Raw genomic sequence first — 24,385 nt, 5'->3', positions numbered from 1 at the left:
ATGCCTAGGTTGGGCAAGCAAATGAAGTTGTTCACTAATATTTCAAGAATTAACAAGCTATTTGCCCTTGCTAGCAAAAGCTGAATGTTGGTTCAAAGCACAACTACACACCACAGTTTATTAGTAGTGTTATCTCCCACTGGAAAGAAATTAAGCGGTGGGTTTTTTTTGTTGTTTTTTTTTGTTGTTTGTTTGTTTGGTTTTTTTTGGCTTTTTACCACTGAACAGTTCCACTGTTTGTTTGGAGGAAAATGTAGAACTGATGAAAGAGGTGGCAGATTTTACAGCTTCTTCAACTGGCTTCATGTTAAAGATGTCCAGATGAGGTGGAGAACCAACAAAACCATTTGAAGACGAGAAAGGACCTTTGAGATGAAGCAGAAGTAAAAGAAAGAAAATAGAGAACACAAGTAGAGAAAAATAGATTGAAATGACTGTACATGAGAATTTCTAAAACTAGAAGCAGTAGATTTTTCTCTTATGACCAGCCCCATTGCAATACAAACTCTTAGTTTCAAATGAATAACTTAACAGTTCCCTATTTAGAGAAAACATAATTCTAGTAGAGGCATGAAGTAGGAAGTGGAGAATATGAGAAAATTCACCAGTAAAAAGAATGGTCATAAATTACTGTTTAGGTTTTTGGGATACACCTTTTAAATAGTATTTAAACGTATTAGATTCACATATTAAAACACCAGAACTTGTAACAGTCTTACTTTTGCCTTATTTCAGGTTAAGTTGTATTTTTTTTTTAATGCCTGATTATTTTGAAGGAATGAGAGAAGGCATACAGAATGTCATCCCCATGAAACCAGAAACAGCACTGCAATAGGTACCACAAAGATACAAACATATTTAATGAAATAATGCATTTAATCTCTAAATTAAAAAATTAATACAGCACCATCTTTTCAGCTACATCTGCATCATTTATATTTGTCAACATATTTAGATTTTTGTTACTGGTTACAATTAGTCTTCTCCTCCCCTTTGTGGAATACCTCCTTCAATGCATTTAAAAAATTTAATAAAAGTTCTGGAACAGATGGCCAGAGCTTTCAGATTACTTGTTTTATACTCTATCAAAGATAAAAATACTTGGACACGTAGTAATTAAGGTTTAAACTGTAGATTCAGTTAAGCATGAATATGTGGTTTATTATGAAATAATTTTCTTGTATTCTAGTGATTCACCCATCTTTTATACAGTAAAGACTCTTGTAGCTGCTTACCTCCCCATGCACTGCTTGCTGATGTTGCTATAGCTGGAGTACTCTGTACAGTTGGAACAAACGCAGGCTGAAGATCAAAAAGATCACTAGAGAGGTTGGGCATGCTGGAGAGGAAGGGAAAGAGAAACATCAGATTAATAAAGGCATTATATTCTTGTGCTCTTTTTTTTTTCTTTTTAATTAAAGTAGAAGCCAAACAAGAATAAAGATACAGAACAAAACTAAGTAATTAAACACTTCTAACTGAAGTAGATCAAAACTCCTGTGAATACACCAGCAGCAAAAGATTATTTGTGAAGAGTGTTTCCTATAACGAGGATTTGGGGCCCGCTCTTGACAGCATAGCTACCTGGTCTGCGTCAGTTAGGCTTGCTTCAGAAAGCAAATGCTTCCTCACCTATTTGTTGTGGGTGCTGGTGCTGAAAAAAGGTCAACAGCTGCAGTGGTATTCACACTTTTTCCTGATAAGGTGCTTGGGGATGCTGATGTGGAAGTGGAATTTGATACCACAGAAATCTCTCTTAATCGTTGCTCCTGAAAGACATGATGTACAGTTTGAAAGTTTCATTAATTCATTAACTCTTCAGTTCTAATTCAGCTTTCAGTGAAAGAAAGAGTATCTAGTCTTGTTCTAGATTATGCTATACACTTCCTCAGGAAACAGTGGTAAACAGGTAATACACAGAAGGACCAGGATCAAGATCTTAAGAGGAAAAATAGCCTATGTTCTCACTACAGGCAACATTGCTGAAGAATCATGCTAAATCAGCATTCCATACTTCACAAGGGGCAAGGAACAAACCTCACCTAGTAATAAACAGTCCTGCACTAACAACACTTTATGCTCAACTACTGCAATGAGAATTAGAATGCTTATATATTCATTTCATTGATTTCTGAGATATGGATTCCAATCTCTTGAAAAGAAGGATACAAATGACTCACTTCAGGTGCTAGGTATTCCAATCATGCCCCTGGATGGAAGGGTTTCCATATATTGACAATCACCACAACTACAGAGTGAGGTTTTTGCCTCTCAAGGCTAGGTGTTCTCCCACACACACTAGCTTAAACCAACCCTGCCATTAACTTGTATCTAGTGAAAAAATCTTGGAATATAGTCTTTTAAAATATATAGTACCTTTAGTGCCTGCAATCTAGCTTGTTCTTCCTCCAATGCCTGCTGCTTCTCTTTCTCATCCATCCTGCTAAATGACATTCCTGTGCTGGCAAGCGTGGAAACAGCACTGGATAGGGCACTAGCTCTAAAAGCAAGAATATTTTTTTGAAGAGTTCAATATGGTGAAAGGACAATGCTCCAAGTTTCAGTGAGTAGGTACTGGAAAATGCATTATTTAACAATTTTATTTTGACTTTAAATGTCATATAGACTAGAATTTTATTCCTTTGAGTGGTGGAGGCAAGGATAGCCTATGCAGATGTATCATACAGACACCTAGAGGAAAGAAATAAAGAAGAAAAAAAAAGGCAACCCACCACATGCAGACATTCTTCCCCACACACAGCAGTTTAGCAGAGCACTGTGGAAAGCAAATCCTCCAATACTTTTGAGAAGTTTCTCATGCAAGAAAACAATCTAGGTATGGATTGCATGACCTGGATCACTATTTATCCACATTTCTGAGAGGGAATGTCAATGCCAAAAGAGATTTCTTCCTCAAGTCAGACAGTATCTCTGAAGTCAGAGGTGCTACTCATACATATGGATACCCATCTTGATAGAAAGTAGTGCAATATCTGTCAGCGTAAGACATCTCAAAATTGCCAAGATAGCTTAGATAAGTAGACTTTGAAATTTTCACAACAGGTTAAAACAAATTCAGGGTTTGAGGCGTCTATAACTGACAATAAAGATAAGCACCAGGCTGTCTTACCTAAAGACAAACTAAAAAGCTAACAAAAGCAAACAAAAACAAAATCCCCAAACTCAAAACACAAATAGCTCATAAGTCTTACAGGAGAGAGCGAGTTTCAAACTGGTAGAAGGTAAAAAAGTATAATACAAAGGCTTCAGCTCAGTGGTTTATTACCTCACAGTAAGAAGTCTGACAAATAAACAGGGACACAACAGAAATCCACTCATCAGGTGTGACTAAGTTACTAGAAAATTACTTAACTTATGCTTCATTAACACTCAAAGATAAATTTTTAAGGGAATAAAGCTCAAGAGAACCTTAAAGGGTTGAGTACAGAAGCAGCTTAGTGAGAAGCCCAAACTTACATACACCTAGATGAACATACACCACTGCCATTTACTCGGTGCTCACCTGCTTGCAGCAGAGACTTCTTTTGTTTTCTTTCCTTCCAAAGAAGCCAAATGTTGCTCCAAGGCTTCAAGCAAGCTGCTGGGTGCCTAAAGTTAAAGTACTCATAAAACACTGCTTCTCGACAAAACACTATAAGTGTTAATATAAAGGCTTGCACTAAAAACATTTGGTCACAAGAGTATGTCCTTCTTTGATAAAAATCAGAATAAAGTTTGACCTAAGATTTGTCCCCCAAATATTACAGAGCGAGTAGCTTTCTTAAATGCATAACTGCACGATATACTCAGTTTCACCGAGGTCTTCAGTAGCACTGAACACATCAAAAAGTAACAGCAACACTTCAAATAAAGTTAGGGTTTCTGTTGTTCTGGTTTTGTTTCTTTTGCTTTGGATCAAGAAAGTATCATTCATGAGAGAAAGATAAAAAGAAAAAGGCTGCACTTAAATCTAGCATGCAGTCTGGCACGTGAATATTTTGTTTGATATTTCAGTTGGAACTTGAGATGTCTCAACAAGTGTTAGGCAAACAATGCACAAGAGCCTATGAAGTCTTTTGGGGGCACAGATATGGTACTATTCAACACATGAGAATCCTAACTACTGATGCCATCAAAGAACATGTTTAAAAGACTAAAGAACCCCAGAACTGATTTAGTTCCAAAATAAATAAATAAATAAAAATGGCAACACTGCCAGTTACAACCTATTTCCTTTCTGTCATATATTTGTACCCACTCCTCAAAGTATTTCTTCCCTATCAGGAAAAACAGCTCAGAATAAGTTTGAAATGAACTTGATTATAAGTTAGTAGTTAGTAATACATCTCCAAGTCACCCTCACAAAAATAAACCCACCAAAATGCACAGCAATTAGGCTGGCACTGTTGGATGAGCTTACTGCCTTGCTGTTTCAGCTATATTACTCATGTCTTTCAACTACATAGGCCCTGCTCCACAAAGTGAGTGAATTAAAGCCTATAGCGGATTCAGATGAAGGAAATAGATCCTTAAGTTTTAATCTACTTGCCAGCTCAGTCCTCATCAACTGGCAAGGTTTCAGAGACATTAAACCTCTCTCGCCACTTGCCAAATTTCAGTAGGTCACATAAACATGGTAAGTCCCATTCAAAAGGAAAAACAAACTTGCGCTTGCTAGTCCTTCTGTCTAAAAACCAGACCAGTATATGTCCTGGAAAGAGCAAAATTAACAATCAGACAAGGCTTTGGTAACTCCCCATCTGAAACACAAAGTACAATTCTGGCTTCCCACATTCCATGAAGCCAGATTCAAGCTACAAGAGATGCAAAGAAAGGCAATTAGAATAATCCTATAAAACTGCTTGGCTTAAAGGTCTGAGTTGATGCTCCCTTCCATAAATAGAGCTACATAAGCTAGAAGAGAGTGCTGTTAGCACAACTGGACATGAATAAACTCAGCCGACAAACTGGATAGCTAAACCACCAAGGAAACAACATTTTGAAGGATATTTTCAGAAAGAAACCAAGGACCCAAAAGAACATTTTACATCTCAAGAGAAATGCAAGTTTGCAGTAAACATTATATTATGCAAAAACACAGATTTTTTCAGTAGCAGGGATCTGTACTCCAACTCTGGAAAAGTTTTCTGGCCTCTTTTTCCTGTCATGATTGCATTAACACCTATCTGTATGGAAAAACATGTCCTACATTTTAGGGAGTTTAAGGGGAAAGAAAGAAAAAGGAGAGAGACACCAATAGCTTCTCTGTAACTGCATTATCCACTTGAAGGGTAATTTGAAATGTATGCTCTCTTCTCCACACTCTCACTGCTATGGACACCCAACAAAACATCTGAGAGAGAAAAAAAAGCAGCAAACCACACACACCCCCATGCATCCCTAGATACATCTGACAGATTAACACCCATACAGGGGAAAGTAAAATACAGGAACAACTGAAATACACTGGAATGCAGTAACAACTAGCAGAAAATAGACAATGTCATTGCCAGTCAGGACACCCAGGAAGGACAGTGCCATTTCCTTGATAAGGATCAGTAAGAGTGGCACTATCGGTATACACAGCTAGACTCTAAGTCTTTTACAGCCAAGTAAAATAAAGATTTCAGTAAGTTTTTGGAAACTTATTAGGACAACCTCAGATGAAAACAAAAGAGAAATAAGATAAGTATGATTAAATCAGGGAGGACTGCAACATTTAAGCCAGCAACTTAAGATACTTGCGACAGTTTAAGAACACTTCAAGAACACAGAAAATGAGCCTTGGTAATGAAGTGTGACTATTTACCAGAATTAGTAAAGAAAAAGTTACATAAAAGTAAGCATATGGCTTAAAGAAACCAAAAACTGTCTCTCACTGAACAGTACACACAACAGAAATCTAAGCAACTAAAAATTAAAACAAACAAAAAAACCCTACATATATACATAATGTGGTATTACTTAATGATAATCAGAGTTACCATGGTCAAATTAGAGACTGGAATTTGAACAAAGGACAGCTATTGCAATTTCTTGACCATGATCCTATCAGAACTTATATCTGGACCATAAGCCCTTTGAAAACTAAAGCTGTTTTGAATGCCTAGTATTATGACATTTTAGAAAGTTGTTTTAAAATGGTACTAAATTGACTTACAATTATTCGGCTCTCCAGTGCCATTGAATAATTGACTGACAGTGGCACTAAATTGCCAAAATACATAGAAGCTCAGAGAATTGCCTTGCATGTCTAAGCACACTTAGAACAAGAGTTAAAGAGCTGCAGATTAAATGAGGAGATAAAAAGGCATCAAACAAATGCAACAAAAAGTTAGGTTGCCTATTCTTAGCAAATCAAGAAAAGCTTCATGATTTGAAGAGCCTTTTAAAGACCTGGCTAACTGGCCAAGTAAGAGCACACAAACCCCACACTGAAGTCAACACCAACTGTGAAGATATGTCAGCTCAAACGTAAGTATAATTTCATTAGCATAATGCAGACAAGAGCTGAAGAGGTAGTGCTGATTAGAAGATAACTGAGATAGTACAACGCCAACTGCTACTCAAAGGGTAATAGAGAACATCACTAGCCCTAACAGAACATCACTAGTCCTAATCCTATTGGCTCTAGTCATAGTTCTTTCCTACTGCAAAGGCCGGCAAGTACTTGAAGCAGTTTAATAATTGCTACAGCAATTAATTTTGTATTAGAGATTGGTACTTAGTAAGCAAATACAATTTGAGATGCAAGCTATATCATAGAACAAAAAGTACTCACTTTCAGATTTAGACTCACTAATTCAGACTTCATATTAAAACATATTAAAAGTTCATTTAACTTCATATTAAAAACACACACGAAATGAAATTTAGGCAAATCTGCTCAGGAAGATTTATTTACATGATTATCTTTGAAAATTAGTTTCTTGAAGACCGCATGGCATTGGACATTGTGTGAAATTCTAGTTCCTCTAGTGAGTAAATTTTCATGATCCGTAAAGTCCCCTTCCTCAGCCCAAGTACTCTAAAAATATATGGCACTCCTGACCAATTGTCACTTATTCTACCAAGCAGGTTCTTCAACACTACTAAAAGGATACCAAGCATGCCCAGTTATTTAAGGTTAATGCTAGGTTAGAAACACAACATTCTTATGAATGAAAAACTTGTTGTGCACTTTTGTGAGCTAACAACATTTCCTGCAGACAGAAATGTATGGAAGAAAGCATTCTATGATGAATGCTGATTATGATGCACACAAACCTTTAAAAACCACAAAGGACAAATTAATTGGGTTAAATCAATATGAAAGGTACACACTAACCTGTGTAAGATCTGGAATGTCACCCTGATCAATTCCAACTTGCTGAGTTTACAAGAAAAAGAAAAAAAATACATTATTACATGCAATGCAGTAATAATGAAAACAGAAATGAAGGTCTGAATTTTGTATAGAATGAACAGGTCTGAATTTTATATAGAAGCTAAAATATTTTAAAAGGGATATTTCAACTTCCTAAACTGGTATGCACTAAGCTAAAAGTATACTACAGAATTCTAACCATGCAATATAATGTATTTTTTCATGCAAAAAAAAACTTAATGGAAGCTTTGGAAATAATCACATTGCTTACTAGAATTTCTTCGGTTTGAGGGACTGCAGTAAAAGAGAGTACTATAAAAACACTAATACCCCGTCCATTCATTTCCCACTACTCATTTGTAACACCTTAGACAAAATTCATCCTGACAAACAAAAAGATGCCTTAGATGCCACTTCACTTAATGACCATAAACAAAGATTAAAATATCTAGTCTGTAAAATACTACTTTCATATAGTAAAGTTAAGCAAATAAATAAATGTTTTGAAGGCACACAATTACGAATATGTATCACTGCAACAAAACAGATGTCTAATTGATACCCACTGTATACGCATAGATTTATTTACCTCTGCTACTTTGAGAAATTCTGACAATTTGGTCATTCTGGCTAGAAATTTTTTGTAAATATCCAGACCTTCTTTGCACTGGTTCTTCTTCATATCAAAATATTTCTCTAAGGATGCAAATCAAAATAATAAATAGAAATACACTGTAAGTTAATATCATCCCTAACCAAGTTTCAGATACAACAGAAGACTATTATTACAAGAAGACTATTATTAAAGTTATTTGATTTTCAATATGATCACAAATCTCATGTGTCTTCTGACTGATTTATTACAAAACAACTACTGCTTTTCTTATTTCAATATACTAGCATATGATGCAAATCTTTATTAAGAATAGATGTGAATTACTTCAGCTGTTTGATTAGGTATTTGTGGGAATATTTTTAAATCGGCTTACTAGCTACAATAAGGCAATTTATTCTATTGTAAGAAAATATTCCTGGAATTTATTTACATTTTTAGACCCATTACATCACGCTTTGGGCACAACAGGCAAGAGACATCAGAGCAACCAAAGTGGTACACAAATATAACAGACAGGAAGAATGTAAGTGCCAGTCCTCTTCATGCTTTTTATGTTTTTGCCCTATATATCTGTAGATATTTCACGAAGTCCAAGTTAATAGACTGGGAAACAAATTGATCAGAGAAATTAATTCAGAAATTTGCCTGAATAGTCTTCATTGTAAATTTTTTTTTTGCTAAGAGTTTACCAAGCTCTTGGGGAGTGTGGGGAGGGGAAAGCCCACACTCTATTAATCATGTACTGTGCTCATGTAGATTCAGAAACTGTCTAAAAACTAAATCAATAAAGTTTAGGAAATCAGAAATTAATCATGCTGTGACTACATTAAACATACAAAATTAAGTAATGTTCCTGTCTATGACAGGCCTGCAAATATCTGAGTTTAAGAAAACCAAACCAGATACCTCACTAATACTTTTACAGTACAACTGCCAAAAGGTATTCACTGCAAATTCATGATATTTTATTGTTTCTATTCAGACCGCTTCACACCACTCCATATGATTAATAATAGTAATAAAAATAATAAAAAAGCTAAACTAACAGTTCAGCCTGTTGTCACTCAGACTATTAAGGACTACATTTAATGGTAGTGAATCTGAGACAATGTGTTAAGGAATTAGTCAAGTTGTGTACATTTTTCACTTCTGTCAATAGCTTCAACAAAAGTTCAACGACTAAACATAAAAAGAAAACACACACACATACCTAAGAGATTAATAATCCCCTCATTGTATGCTGCAAAAAGTCTAATGGAATCTTTAAAGAGTAGCATAAAGGCAGCATTTATAACACCATTTGTTAGTTCATTTGGATTTGCCTGTGTAGAAAGAAAAGAAATAGTAAATTAGTATTAAAGACCTTGCTTCAAAACAAGTGTTACCAAACAACTAATGTACTTACATCAAAATCAAGGAGTGCATCAAGCTGATTCTGTATGATTGGAAGGGTTTTCAGAAGCTTTTCAGCATTCATGGTTCTCATCACTCCATCTATCCTACAGAGTTGGAAACACAGATTTGCTGTTTGCTGAGAACTTTCAGCATATTATATTTTTTCAACAGTGCTATATTCTCTGCAGGATCATAATCAATACCAACGCATGACAAGCTTAAGGACAACTGGCATTTTCTCCCAGTATCGAGGTGGGGAAGAGGCGAGGGGAAGCATTAACAATCTTACCCTCTTTTCATTTTGGTGAAGTCAACTGCTACAAGTCTATACGAAAGTGCTTTTTCATTCAAGTATCTGCTATGTCGCCTAATGAAGGTAGACATATCATAGCCTAAAAATGAAGCATTTTAGGTTAGACATTTTGAAAAGGTACACTTGACATCTTTTTCCAGGACTATTCTCTTGTCTATTTTTCAATAACCATAAAGACAGAGGCACATTCCAGAGTTTTAAGCACCACTGTTTTCACTTTGAGATGCAGTGTTACATCTATATTCTTCCCAACTTGCTAAGACTAAAAAAAGTGGTATTTTTTTATGCAGTAGGCAGTTTCTCTTACTAGGCAATTGTCAAGCAGCTCTTGATACGTGATGTAGAAATCATTCTGGAAATATATTCCTGATAAAACATCAAAAACTTCACTAATTTAAATGCAGTGCCTCAAAACCCACACGAAGACCAGTGATAAGTAACCAGGAGCCCTCTCAGGAACGTCAGTGATACAGCACTCTCAGTCAGTTACCATTCCTTACACCTCAGAAGTCCATATTTACTCCTGAAACATTAAATGCAATGGCAAAATAAATCAGTGTTTTAATGTTCATCAGGTTTATTCTAGGGAGCTTAAGAGCTCACTTTAATTTATAGCCCTGCAAACACACAATACATATACTATTGACAAATTTCCAGAACTCAGCCTGGTAACTCAGCAACTCCTACATTTTCCTAAGATTTCCTACATTTTCTAAGATTTCTAGTGACTAATAGCACTTTCATATAAGAATAATTTTTCTCTTAGTATGCAGTGACACAGCTACTAGTACTGAACAGAGGGAGAAAAAAAAAACAGTAGAGTTGTTTCTTTCAATGACGGATCCTTACCCTGCATGGCACTTTTGTCTAGGTAGTTATTCAGATTGAACAATGTGTTTCGGGATGCAAGATACTGGATAAAGCGCTGTAAGTAAAGAAAAAAAATGAGCATCATTTTTGTTGTTTTGAGAGTTAAAACGTTTCAGCACAGTAGAGAAAACTGCATGCAACCGTTTTCAGTAACCTCCATTAATACAAATTGGTTATAAGACAAAAAAAAAAAAAAGAAGAAGAAAAAACAACACCTATTACCATGAATTAAAATACAGGGTATTGCTAGGTATTTAGCAAAAATACAGACTTAGTTTAAATAAGATGGCTTTACTCCCCATGAATGAAAAGCAAGCAATCCTAAGGGCAGCTGCTTAGGTTAGCGTTGCAATTCAGAAGCTGGAAAAGAAAAAACCCAGCTCCCAAAGGGCAGCTGTGTAAGTAACAAGCTTAGTTACTAAGTTTAAAGAGTAATTAGTATCTACAGTTACAAAAAAAAAAAAAAAACTAAATAAGAGCACTAAAGTTGGTGTAGACAGACTATGGTTACAACACACTGAGTTGTAAAATAGCTTTAACTTTGTGCTCTGTTCTTGAGGAAGTGTTTTATCTGGTCTTTGTAAATCTTATTGCATTCAGAGAGACATGGAGGAGAAACAGTTGCACAATGATTTGGATGGAACAGAACAGTGATATTCAGGAGGTATATATACAGATTTGAAATTTGAAACTAATATTCTGATTCATATTCTAGGAGGGTCTAGGATAACTATCACCCTTCAAATGCCAATCCCAGATGCAAACAAGGTACCATTTTGAAACATTCTCTGAATAAGCATTCTCATTGAATATGCAGGGGAAACAGTCAGACAGATCAGTCTTTCTGAATACCCAGGGTTTATATTGTGATGTGCAGTTTTGCTAGATCTACTTCAAGATTTTACATGACATTTTTGCATGAAACATGTTTATTTCAGTGCTTTACCATGGACTGTAAAACAACTTTCTCTCACACACAAAATCCTGATCACCAATGTTTTCAGATTTGTTACCAATCACAAGGTATAAATCGAATAGAGAGGTCCAGAAAAGAGCAATTTACCAAGCAGCAATGATTTTGATCAGTCAGGAGAAAATGTTCACTATTGCAACTGACACTCTACAGGAAGGGGACAATCAACAAATGCTGCTGCAATCCAGGGCTTACTGCTAAGTAAGTTTTGCATTGCGTAAAGCAGAAGTATGAAGACTTTTAGCCTCCTTCACCCAAAACTCAAAAGAAATAGGTAGTCATATTGAACAAGGAACTGCAAGGTAGCAATTGTTCAGGCACTGTTCTGACTTTCTGGTGTATTTCTCTGCACTTAAAAGTGAAGTTCAGCATTTTTTTTTTTTAAGAAAAAAAATCCTTCCTTTAATATCTTTTAAGTAAGGAGTTTCACAAAAGTAGCGTTCCAGCTACAAGACTTTAGGAGGCATAAAGGAGTTTAAATTTCAAATGCATCCATTCAAAAAAATGGGGAACACTCTTTGTACAGAAGAAATTCAAATATTTTGTCCTACTACAAAATGCTACAATGGCAAATGGATACTGACTGATAGTCTATAACTTTGAGCTCCAAATTCTTTTCCCATTGGTCAGTTCTTGACCTTTCTTTCAAACTTCAGTGTAGAGATGAATTTTCTTTGAAGACATGGAAATACACAATACATACTGATATACAAAATTTAATTTAGCCTTATTCTGAGTTCATTTCTGATCCCTCCCTAAATTCCGCCTATTCTCTTCTCTAACTGGAATGTAAGCATGTAAATAACATTGGGAAGTGTTAACATGGAAAACATTATGTTTTATGGACCATTTCATTAAGTCACCAGAAGTTTGGAGAAAGGAAGAAACACTAACTTTAGAGACCAGTTTAAGTGCAGGAAGCAATATCACTGAGATGTGTCATTCCAATATTACCAGTAACTTTCAAGTCCTTATTGTAGGTAAGGGAATAGCTATACATAAGTAAACTGCTTCTTGATCAAGACAAAAATCTATTTTTTAATTACTGGACCGTGTAAGAAAGGCTATATTTCCAGTACCATATGAGGACATTTCTGAAACCACACTGAACTTAAGCACTACTGAAATAATTTAAGTGAACTAAGTATAACAGAAAACAGTTTTTGATGCTGTTAATGGCAGAAACATAGGACAACTTGGCCTACTGAACAAGGATTTTATAGAGCAAATTCTAGTTGTCCTATTCCAATAAATATTCTCATCTCTCAACAGGCAGCCCACATACTTATGTAGCATTAACACTTTTGCTGTACTTTTACTGATAAACACTAGACTAATGAAGTAAAGCTCACTCGAAATTTTTCAACTCTTTATTCTAGAAAGGCCAGTCCAGCACTCCCTCATGATGTAAACTGAGATCAAATCACGAACTCTACAGTATTCCAGTACTGAAATCATCAAGCATTCTATCTTCCCTGGGGAGGTACTTTAGAGACTATGGTAGGGGGGAAAGTTTTTGAAAAAAAGCACACGTTTCACACTTCATCAATCAAGCAAGACAATTTGTTAAAATATTGTCAGGCAGCCCTTAACAAAACTATGCCTTACCTCGTTTCCATACATCATGAGGTGGTGTGTTGTAATTAGAGCTTTGAACACTACAACCCAGCTACTGTTTGCAGTTCTCTCAAAAAGCATGTCTGCCAACTGTGGAACATTCACATTCATTTCATTTGTGCACTGAATCAGATCTAAATTAAAGAAAAAAAATGTCAAAGCATTACAATGAGACATAAAGTAGATAATCACGTTATTTTGTATTTTCACATAAAGGAGCTATACTGGAAGTATCTCAATTACTCCCTTGTCAAATATATATGTAAGTACAAAATAAACATTCTCTGCTTAAATCCAGTGAATTTTACTGACAGAAGTAGGAATTTCAAAGGCATTCCAACAATTTTACCAATACCTCATCAGTAAATAACCTGCTCCAGCAAAATCTCTAGCTTCAAATTATAGCCTGAAAGTCAATGTAGATATTCTGGGTGTCCAGCTGCCTGAAGCCACTCAGTATAGCCAAAACTGAAGTGTGAAGAGAAAAGATGAGACACCACATCACATGTGATCAACAGGCAGCAAGTATCCTACAACTGGGAAATAAGCTGCTGTACTGACATACGGGACAGTAAGTGGAATACTACAAATCTGTGTTAAGCCTCTTCTCTGTGAGATTTAAAGAGAAAAAAAACAGAGTCTACACTACTTTCTACTCATCTAAACGGAAAAACACTAAAGTAAGTTTCTGTTGTTGCAAATCACAACAGGTCTCAAGCTTCTGCATAAAAATTCTTTGTGTTAAAGACAGATTATAACTCAATAACAAAACATGAACTTTTAAGGCCACAGACAGAAGTCATACAGTCTTCTACAGTATTTATTGGCACAAACCTAGAAGAGGCTCCAACAGCATCTACATGGGATAAAAAAAACTGTCTGAAAACAGTAGCTAAAGCACTTGCTGAGAAAGGAGCATAGTAGTAAATCCAGAACTATTCTAAACACCTCAAAACATACCCTACTATTAGATGCCTATTCTCTCTTTGAGCTAAATATGGCTCAAGTGTGATCAAAGTACAGTTTAAGGACCAGGCAAGACTATTAAAACAAACACCCATTCGAAAAATCTTCATTTGTGGCTTAGTTATATAAGACTAATTTTTGATCCACCTGTTGGCTGCAAAGCAGCATCACTGCTTGTGCGTTTTTGTTTGTTTGTTTTTTTAATTACTTGAAAAAGGGTAGCTGCTCAGGAAGCTGGGCAACACCTGAATGCTGAGATGTGAACATCACTGAACCAATCAACTCTGCTACCTCTTATTATTATTAAGCTATTTAAACATTATTTCAGTGATTATGTACTGACAGTTCAGGACAGAATGCCTTAGAGACTATGCTTAACATTTTTATCTATTCTGGTGCACAAAATGCATTATGTATGTATCCTAATTACAACTCTGTTGAATAGTAACATAAAAGTCCTATGATTAAAGCTCACTAGTGTTTATTTTGAATAACTTAACAATCAGAAAAACTTCAAGAGTGAAGAATTTTACATAATCTCTTGCCTCCAGAAGATACTGTAAATAGTCTTTATTAATTTACTTATTCACACTGATGCCACAGGTTTTATAATAGGTAGAAAACTCAAGCTATGATGAAAGCTTTCATCTTTATAAACAATACACAGAAATGCTGGAATAATAAAGTGAGAAACCCTGAAAAGAAGTTTTAAGCAAGCTATACATCAAAAACTTATTCCTAAATAGTATTAAAATATTCCACTGTTCAAAAAATAAAGATTCTCAGAAACAACTCTTTTGTTACTCACCACTAACAGCTGTATTATTAAAGATTATAATCTGACACAATATCTAATAAAGTGTTCTAAAATTCCCAGAAGTCTAAGCAATGCATAAAGACCTACTACTTCATAAAATGAAGCAATCGAGTTCTGCAAGTTATGCTCAGAGAAAATTTGAATCTTAAAAGTCTCATTTACTGAATGAGAACTTTGTTACGATATTTCTAAGTAATTCTCTCAATATACATTAGGGCAAATAACAGTTCTCCTAAATCAAATTAGTTTATAAGCAAGTGTTATAAACACATTACTGAAAAAATTAGTTTAGTATTTTTCCTTTAGCTGAAGGCTCTATGACTAAAATAATGTTACTGAATTGTTACAAGTCATAAAGGAGCTCAACTTCCCAGGAAAGAGACAAATACACACAGCCTATTGAAAGTAGTGTTTCTGCACGGTCTTTTCTTCCACGTGACCACCAAACAAACTAAACGTTAAGTACTTTATATACATATACAACATGTAGCATATTTTTAAATAATACACGAAACTGGTCAGGGACATTCAGATAAAAAAAGACAGAACACCACACATAAAAACACCAAATTTAACTCTTATTTTCCTAGAACATCTTATGGAGAGTTTAGTCTTCTCATGCTCCCTCAGGCAAGGTCTGACAGGAGAGACATTTCCAGTAAAAGCTAAAAGGATGCTGAAAACATGGAAATGGCATATCTAAAACTGCTATAAAACGTGTTCTTGCAGTGTTGCTCAGCCATCATCATTTTATATCGTGGCTAACAAACGTTGCAATTAATCACCTTGCTCATCGCACCATCATAATGGTTTATCACTACAAAAAAGTCACCAAGGTGTCAGCTTTCAAAACTGCTAACTGCCTCCTGTTCTGGTAGTCAAGACTGAAAAATGGCTTCTGCCATGTGACAGTGAGAAAGCAGAGGCTGACAGGACCAGTGCCTTTGACTAGTTCATATGTTATCCTTACTCCTGCAGCACGGTTTTGTGCGACTGATGAGCACAGCTCCAGCTGTTCTGCAGAGCAAGGTTTCCCAGGGTTAAGCTCTTACTTGCATAATATTAGAGTCTCACCATTTTAGCAGATATGAAAGAGGTAGTATTTCACTTACACAGGGCTACTCATTGCCCAGCTGAAGCTTGAGGTTGGTGGACCTCAGCAAAGGGCGAGTTCACACGCTAATCAGTCAGTAATCAAAACACACACTGGCTTCTCTGAGGTCAACTTGCATTGAGAGCACTTATCGCTTCAGGCCACAGAGGGCTGTGGTTCTGACCCTCCCTGACAGGACAAGCCAACAGCAGCCAATGCTAAGGAACATCTGCTCAGGCAGAAGTGTCCCTGAAAAACTAATTTAACACAGCTTGCCTTTCATAAAAGTGTACTGTACAAATTTTAAAACTCTCTAATAAGGCTAGTAAAGTAAAAGAAAAATGTTAGTAGTAGTAGTGCTGTTGAAAGCTAGCAACATATTGAAATTATAATATTTGAGATATGTAACAAAAATGCAACTATCATCTCACTAGTATGATTCTTTCAAATCTGTAATGGGAATATCTACATAGAAACAGCAGTATGAATTTGCAAAAGCAGGAAATTGGAAAGTCTATTACCACTATTCTCTGGAAGTATAAGTGAACACACAGGCATCTGAAAGACGAGCAGCTGGGTCACTATAACACAGATTAGCTTGAAAAAGCTATTGGCAGCCAGGAATTAAATGAAGTGCAGAGGGCAAGTGACGCTTATTTTCATATCACAGGACTTCTGTAAACATTTCACAACTCAAAGCACTTTGCCAGCTACCTATAGAAATCACTTCGACTGCAAGTGCAACTGTGCTGCTATTTCTAGCACAGGATTCGGAAGCATAGCACTAAACATACTTCCACGCAGCAAAATCAAACAGCTTTAACCAGAGCAGCAGTGAGGAGGAACTCGCCTGATGGAGGCATGGAAGTCTTGCTGTCCCGAAGAGCACTCAAAACTTCTCTTCCACGGCTCCTGTGAAACACTGGCACATGGGCTAATGAGGCCAGAGTGCTCTCCAAAGAAGAGCACGCATAAATCCAAAAGTAATATGAAAAAAACCAAGTCTTCTGCAACTTTCTTAGTCAATCACAAAACTGACTTATTTCAACTGTTAAACAACAGGACTTAACACTTTCTTGGTTCTTAAATACATCTTACAAGAGAATTACACATATATCAAGTGAAGGCAGCTGCATTTGTTTAACATTTCCTCTATTTCTTCCATCCTGTCACAGAACTGAAACTGCTGCAAGGCAAGTAGATGCAGGAATTTTAACAGTGGGTACTTTAACCCCAACAGTCTGTAGAAAATGACTTTTTCTTATCTGGAAGTTGTAATGCAAACTAAAGCAAAAGAAAACCACATACACAAATCTTCCCAATGCAGCCTAAAAAATGCAGGGTTACTTGCTGGAAGCTTAATTAAGAAATAGTACCTGACTGACAACTATTACGTCCATATGCTTATAATGCAAATCTGACAGCAACCTTTTAATTTATATAAGAGCTAAATCTGTAAGGTCTTACAGAGTTACATTTACTAGAAGCAAGACAATTCAAATCTCCTATTCTACTCTTTCCCTACTAAACAAGGATACAAAATGACCCATAAAACGTTTTCAAAAGCTTTATTAACTATGAAATGAAAGTAGACTTACAGATTCCAACAACATTAATTCTATTTTTTTTTTCTTGACTCAAGTGAAGTTTCCTCAATTACTGCCCTGAAAAGCTTCACAGTTTAATAAAGAGCTTCAAATGAAAGAAGCAGTCTCACCTCCCAGTTGAGCCTAAGAGCATTTGTCTGCACTGTTTCCCAACTTGCCTATTTCCTAAAACCACACTGCATCAGAATGCACCAGACAGTCATGAGCTCTGCCAGTCCAGAGCAGGAATGGGCAGACATACAAGAACACCCCGAAAAGGTGACAGCCGATTTGACATTACTTGCAAAAATTTAAATACACAATGATTTGGCGGAGAGTTGAACTTTAACCTCTTTGCACACATCAAAAAGCAGTCTTATTTTGCTACATAACACTAGAGTACCCAGATTACCACTTTTGACAGGATTCCAAAGCCTTTATATGCATAGTAGTTTTAAGTTTTAATAAGCAATGTTAACTACTTTCTCTCCCATTAACTTAACTGGGCAGTATATGAATTAAACAGGAGTTGCTTGTTCTTCTTTATTACTGTGTTAATTTAAGGATATATGGCAAATCTTAGAAATGAACCTGAACCGATTGCACTGACTGAAATTCCCCTATGTTCCTTGATGCAACTGTAGCAACTCTCAAACAACGTTCTTCGTCAAGTTTTGTTGAGCAGCAATTACAAGTAATACCACATGGTGCAGGATTTTTAATGATACACACATGTGAGGGCCAAGGTTAAACTTACAGGATTAATTTCAAGTCAAGTTTTAATTTACATTTTACTTAACTTGGAAAGCATTTCATTGCATCTTTGAATATACACTCAGATTATAACACAAACTATCTTACCTGCTGTCACTTAATACAGGCAAGTTTTATGTGCAGGTGTACAAGAAAAAAAAAAAGCAAGTGCCACACAAAGGCTTCAATCTAGCTATTTTGGCAGATATTTGAGAAGAAGCCTGGATATGTTTGATGAACATTTTCTACTGTTCACTGGGATTTTTTTAGAACCTCTTACAGAGATCTTGGTAGCACCACATTTCACACTCACTTCACGGAAATGCTGCTCCATTTCAGATGAGCAGTTAGAATAATATACTTTTTATTTGGCTTGGATAGAAGTCAGAGAAAGTGAGTTACACTAAGACACAGAACTCACTCAGCACAGGAGGTCCTGGAGACAGGCAGCTCTAAAAAAAGGCTCATATCAAGAAATATCCAAATGAATGATAGTCACAACCCACTCTCCGTTTATGTGGCTCTCAAATTACACAGAGAAGTTTTCCATTCTTTTTATTTTATGAAGTTATATTAGGTGACACTACTTTCAGAGTCGTCCTCCCCCCCCCCCCCCCCCCCCTTCAAACCGCACACTACTGCTGCTAACCTTCAGAAACTTGTAAACTATTGAGCAAGATACCACCACACTGGCTTCCTGTTGTGCTGCCCTTTCTGGACGTCAGGATTACCTCATTAAGTTGTTCTACCAGAGGCAGAAAATAACACAAGATAAACTAGCAATGCACTGAAAGCAGTATCTTAAAGGAAAAAGAACAATCAAAGGTACATTACCCAAACTTAGGGTTTTAATATCAATAAAGTAGTTGCAATATTTACTACTGCTGCTGACTTCCAGTCACTTGGATCTATAGCAAAATAAATATTTGCATGTTTTTAATTTTTAACTATTTGATCTGAAAGACTCTCATAAACACATCCATGTTAACAGATGAGCGCAGCAGCACCAGAGTGACAAACTCTCCTCAGACAACTTCACACAGTTTTCCTGTTGGGAGAAATTAAGAGAGTTCTGGTACCATCAACCCAAAAGAGTCTGGCCCTGCTACCAGCCCCTGACTTGGGGGAAACCAACGTGCCATTCCCTGCTTTCCTTCCTTCCTTGCTCTCCCGAGCCCACACTCACACGCGACATTCCCTGTCATGGGCAGTGCCAGGCAGTTCCGCACAGTGGGCAGGTTTTGGGGCACTCAACAACGCACTTTTGCACATTACAGCGGCACCAACAGCTACTCCAGAAAACAGTCAACTACTACATATCGAAACAGCCCTGGCACCGGGGAGATTTTAGGGGTGGCCGGTTACACTCTTTAGCACAGAGAAATGAGCTCCAACGCGTTAGTCGATGAGGCTGGCAGCAACCTAGTCCCCTTGGCAGAGCGGTGCGGACCCGCTCCTCCCTCACTTCCTTCCCGCAGGTGCTTCGCCCCGGCCGCAGGACGGTATTTCGGGAGCGCCCCGAGCCCTCCCGGCCGCCAGCGGAGCGCTCCTGAGCGAAACCTCGTGCCCGCAGCAATAAAACCAGCGCGCTTAATCCACCTTTGCCCCAGGTGCGGGATAACGCGCGCTGCTGCCCCCGGGGCGCACAGCTGGGAAACGCTCACGCGGCTGGAAAACGATCGGTTTTTTTCTTTCTTTCTTTCCCCCTAGCTGCAACAGCCGCCCCTACTCACAGTCCAGGTGCTTCTTCTTGGGGCCCATCACCTCGTGGGTCGTGGCCTTACAGACGGCCTTGGCCACGGCCGAGCCGGTGACGCTGTGCTGCGCCGCCGCGATGCGGTCCGTGAGCGACTGCCCCGACATCTTCCTCCGCGCGGCGGGGACGCCGCCGAGCCCAGAGCGCAGCGCCCCGCCGACCCCCGCTACCCTCGAGCGGCGGCCGCGGGGCCCTGGGCGGGCGCCGCCTCCGCCGCGCTCCGCTCACGGGGCTCGTCCCCGGCTCGTTGTGCGGCTCGCGCCGAGGCGACTCCGGCGCCCTCGCGGCTCGGTGGTGCTGGGCGCGGAGGAAGGCGGCAGCCGCCGCTCGCCGGCCCCGCGCTGCCTCCGTCCCCCGGTCGCCGCTCCGGCTTTTCCTTTCACATTTCCACTCCCAGACAAAATGGCGGCGGCGGCGTCAGGTGACGGCGCGGCCGCCCCGCCCCGCCGCGCGGCGGCCGTTGGCGTCTCGCGGCCCGCGCGCCGTTGCCTGCGAGGTCGCGCTGCCCCCGGCGCCGCTCCGAGCTCCGCAGCTCGGAGCGCTCCGGGCCGCGTCCTCGGCGGTAGAAGCTGAGGAAAGGAACGGGGGGCCCGGCCGCGGGGTAGGGCGGCTGCGCCCCGTGTGGCGGGAGCCCCCGAGGGGCCTTTACCCCCGAGGCAGATGCCACCCTCCCCACAGCCCCTGCCTGCCGCCCTCGGCTCCCAGAAGCAACATATATTAAAAGAATAGCGCAGCCTCCCTGTTTGGATCCGTCGCTTGCCCAGAGGAGGAAAGTAAAGTTCCTCCTCCTAATTCTGATGAACTCCTGCTCATATACCAGCCTATTGAGAAACGGCGCAAGAAACTTGGGCACAAATTGTATTGGGGAGCCTGGAAACCTATTTAACAGCAACCATATTGACCTCATTTCAAGCATACGGCTCTTGTTTATTTAAATCAACAACAAACAAATACTCAGGCAGGACCAGAGCCAGATGACAGATCCAACCAAAGAAGGGAGGGGGAAATGGTAGTTTACAATACACATAAATTCACCCATTCACTGTTTTCCTGCTAGCAAACTGGAAAGCAGTTGCAGCCTTTGCCAGGGGTGATAGTGGTTTCTCTGATAGGGAGACCTGCCTGTTAGAACTGGACTGTTACCAAGAGTATGTTTCAAACAACCACCAGTGTTAATGATATCTTGTGAGGGGAATTAAACGGTTTAGAAATGATAGGCTCTGCAGCTGCCTGGCATTTCCCTTGATCCTTCCAGGCTGGCTGTTCTTGTATCAGCTCATTAGGTGGTTAAAAGTATGATGGAGGTTTAAAGCAAGCTACAGGAATGAGCAGGGAATTGTCCGTAGTAGAGCTGTTCTGGAGCAGAAATTCGGGAGTCCGGTTTGTGAGACCTGGCTCTCTAAGAGGAGTCAGCTGGGCTTGATTTTAAAAATATTCTCTGTAAGTTCGCTTTCCTTCTAATCCACATAAATGGAAGTTCTTACAAGAATAGGAAGAGACAGAAAAAGCACTTCAGAAGAAAATTTCTGACTTAGAACTTTGTGTTATAACGCTGACAACCAGGGACTACATGCTCTTTGACCTCAGTGAAAGCAAGTTTGAGCTTCTGGGAAAATGAGAAATTTCCCTTTTTCATCATCTAGCAGAGTGAGGCAAGCTGGGTTTTGCAATACAAGAGAGTCCAATTATATCAATAATGTGATAGCACATTCCTGTAACTTGCACATCACAGAAGTACTGTCATAATTTCAATTTATGATTCCAGACTGAATTCCATCCCCATCCTGTATAATAAATGTGTATTATGTTCTCTGATTCCATGTATCCACCCGAAGGGGTTTTGTGACACTGTTAATCTTTGGGCATTAAGATTTCCAAAGACTCTGTTCCCCAAATGACAATGATGAAGTTTCCTTGGTGCTGTAAGGATCATTAATTGTTTTTCAGCCAAACCTTAAGGCTCTGGTGAGGACAAGTTCAGTTGTACAAGACCCTGCTTGAATACAGGAAGAGACATTCCCTCTCTCTCAAACGTAACATTTTCAGTGAGTGTCTTCAAACCCGATGTTATCTTGAAGACAGGTATCAATTTATACTTAAGTAGGTGCATACAGTTACATACTCTATGGAAAATCATGACAGTGCAGTGGAAATATTAGCAGTCCTGTGATCTAGGGTGGAGAGTATTCTGAGTGAATGATTTCTATAACCCTAAGGACATAAATACATTAAAACATGGTCACTGATATTAAAATATTGAACATTTCCTGTACCAGAAAATGCTACAGCATCTTTAGCTCTGCTGGCAGCAGCAAATTACTAGCTGCCTGATTTTTGCCTTAAGACTTGTTGTTTCTGGAAAAAAATCTTGAATCTTCAAAGCCTGAGGAAACATCAAAACAGTAAGAAAAGAGGAGATGGAAAGATTAAATAAGCCTTTTAAATATGTCTAAATCTCTTGGGGCTTGTCCAAACAGGGAAGCTCTTTCGAAATGAGTGTGTGAGCTGAAGCACAGCAGCCATACTCCACCCCCAACAGGGACTTTCTTATTTTATTCTATTTCAGAAAGCCTAAATTTCACAGAAGTGCCTAAGTTGAGCATTTTCCATTGGCCTGAAATGTCTCTGCCTTTACTGAATTTGCTGGTCAGGCCCAAATGTTTGTTCACATTTCCCTCTGTAATCAAACCAGTACCTTGCTCCAAATTCGAGCCATATTATGCATACTGTGGATGACTTAAAGACATGAACTTATGCTATTTCTCTCTAAATACCCCCATATCAAGAGAAACATCTGTCTGAAACTGCTGCCTTTTAGACACTAAAGCTACTCTTTAGTGTCTAAAGACACCCAGTCTGTATATACTGGGTGTCTATACGACCCAGTATATATATACACTGTAAAACAGATATTTGCAGAACACTTTACCTTCCAAGTGTATTGGTTTTTAGTTATGTGAGAAAAATATTACAAATAATTTGAAAGAAACTGTTGTCAGTTTAGCCCTACACTTCTTTGGGATGTTCCACACTTCTTTGGGATGTTCCACTCTTCCACTAAACACTTCTTTCATCCTACAGTTCCCAGGAGCTGTGGGTTAAAAAGGAATTCTTACTGATTATAAAAAGAGTTATAAAAAGAGAAAGAAATCAAGCCAATCTTGTTCATCATCTACTTATATACTTAAGGTATTAGTCTACATTTTTGCAAAACTTAATCCTATTAGCAGCAGAGTGTTTGGGTGAAAAACTACACAGTTAGAATCAGATAAGGGCAAGGAACTATAAGCTCCCACACACCCTCTAGGGTGGAGTGACAAGGTATTTTGATTATCTTAAATTAGAGATCCGTTTATAGAGGGCTGCCCTGTGATGCCACGAAATGTGCACAATTAGCTACGCACATTGTTGCATAGAAATGTAGTGGAGAGGTATGTGCATAGACTAAGAGGAGGGCTGGAATGAAACCTTACCCACCTCTCCGTCAGCTCCCTGATGCGACACGCGTGATTTAGTCGTCAGGAGATAAGGGTCAGTGTTTTTTCAGGCTGATGTTTCTCTCTTACGTGGCTCCTGCAGTGCCACAAGCTGGGCAGAGGTTTCTCCAGAAGTCACTTGAGCACATACAGATTAAACAACAGCCTGTTGTTCTCCGAAGCCCTTTTTTGGCTTCTTGTGTTCTGCCAGGAGACTGACAGCAAATCTTAGCTAGCAGTTCTTGCATTTACACCAAACAGGTACTTTTCCATGGCGTCCCTTACCTCTCTTTTTACCCCTGTTGTGTGGGAACATCTTCTAGCACCATCTTTAGCATTTTAGCATCTCTTTAGCAAATCTTTCTTTCTTATCCATTCTTCCTGCACCTATGGATTTAGGTTCATATTTTTATGGATGAAAAAATGAAAATGATATGTTCCATTTACTTCTTGGGTCATTCATTATGCTGCCTAGTGTTTATTATAGGGCAAGTGATTAGGGTTTTCGGAGAAAGGAGACAGGAAACAGACTCCAGACATTGTTAGCATATAAATAGCCTTGGGGAGGTGGTAGTGGCAGAGAGAATGGGACATTTCTGGGATTTTGCCATAGCTGAATGACACAGATGGTTTTCCAGTAAAATGAATTTTTTGGTAATGAGTAGTGCTTCAGTCTGGCAACACCTACAGCCCCAAGAATACAAACAATGTAGAAGTAGTTCTGTCAATAAATACCATCTGCTTAACAGCGTTGAACCCAAAATAGTGCAGTGCCTGCCTTAACGATG

At 38.5% G+C, this 24,385-nt stretch overlaps 1 protein-coding gene across 3 annotated transcripts in view; it reads right to left on the bottom strand.

Annotated features, from left to right (window-relative positions):
- LOC112944504 (prefoldin subunit 3) overlaps nucleotides 1-20,237 on the bottom strand; it is a 39,635-nt gene extending 19,398 nt beyond the window's left edge. For 2 of the 3 annotated variants that reach the window (XM_026035957.1, XM_026035952.1), the window contains exons 1-13: nucleotides 20,099-20,237; nucleotides 13,142-13,284; nucleotides 10,540-10,615; nucleotides 9,667-9,769; nucleotides 9,388-9,481; nucleotides 9,193-9,304; nucleotides 7,956-8,062; nucleotides 7,328-7,369; nucleotides 3,524-3,609; nucleotides 2,377-2,500; nucleotides 1,633-1,769; nucleotides 1,236-1,339; nucleotides 219-365 (exon numbers count right to left, since the gene is read on the bottom strand). In XM_026035957.1, the coding sequence (XP_025891742.1) occupies nucleotides 219-365; nucleotides 1,236-1,339; nucleotides 1,633-1,769; nucleotides 2,377-2,500; nucleotides 3,524-3,609; nucleotides 7,328-7,369; nucleotides 7,956-8,062; nucleotides 9,193-9,304; nucleotides 9,388-9,481; nucleotides 9,667-9,769; nucleotides 10,540-10,615; nucleotides 13,142-13,284; nucleotides 20,099-20,228 (1,405 nt within the window). In that variant the 5' untranslated portion in view covers nucleotides 20,229-20,237. The remainder of the gene's footprint in view (nucleotides 1-218; nucleotides 366-1,235; nucleotides 1,340-1,632; nucleotides 1,770-2,376; nucleotides 2,501-3,523; nucleotides 3,610-7,327; nucleotides 7,370-7,955; nucleotides 8,063-9,192; nucleotides 9,305-9,387; nucleotides 9,482-9,666; nucleotides 9,770-10,539; nucleotides 10,616-13,141; nucleotides 13,285-20,098) is intronic. The other variant, XM_026035953.1, reaches the window with a different exon arrangement.
- Nucleotides 20,238-24,385: the final 4,148 nt, after the last annotated feature.

This window comes from Nothoprocta perdicaria, unplaced genomic scaffold (genome assembly GCF_003342845.1).
Source record: "Nothoprocta perdicaria isolate Ctin4 unplaced genomic scaffold, notPer1 scaffold_17, whole genome shotgun sequence".
Classification (NCBI taxonomy): Eukaryota; Metazoa; Chordata; class Aves; order Tinamiformes; family Tinamidae; genus Nothoprocta; species Nothoprocta perdicaria.
The sequence above is the reverse complement of the archived record's forward strand: the minus strand, read 5'-3'. Positions and strand labels throughout refer to the sequence as shown.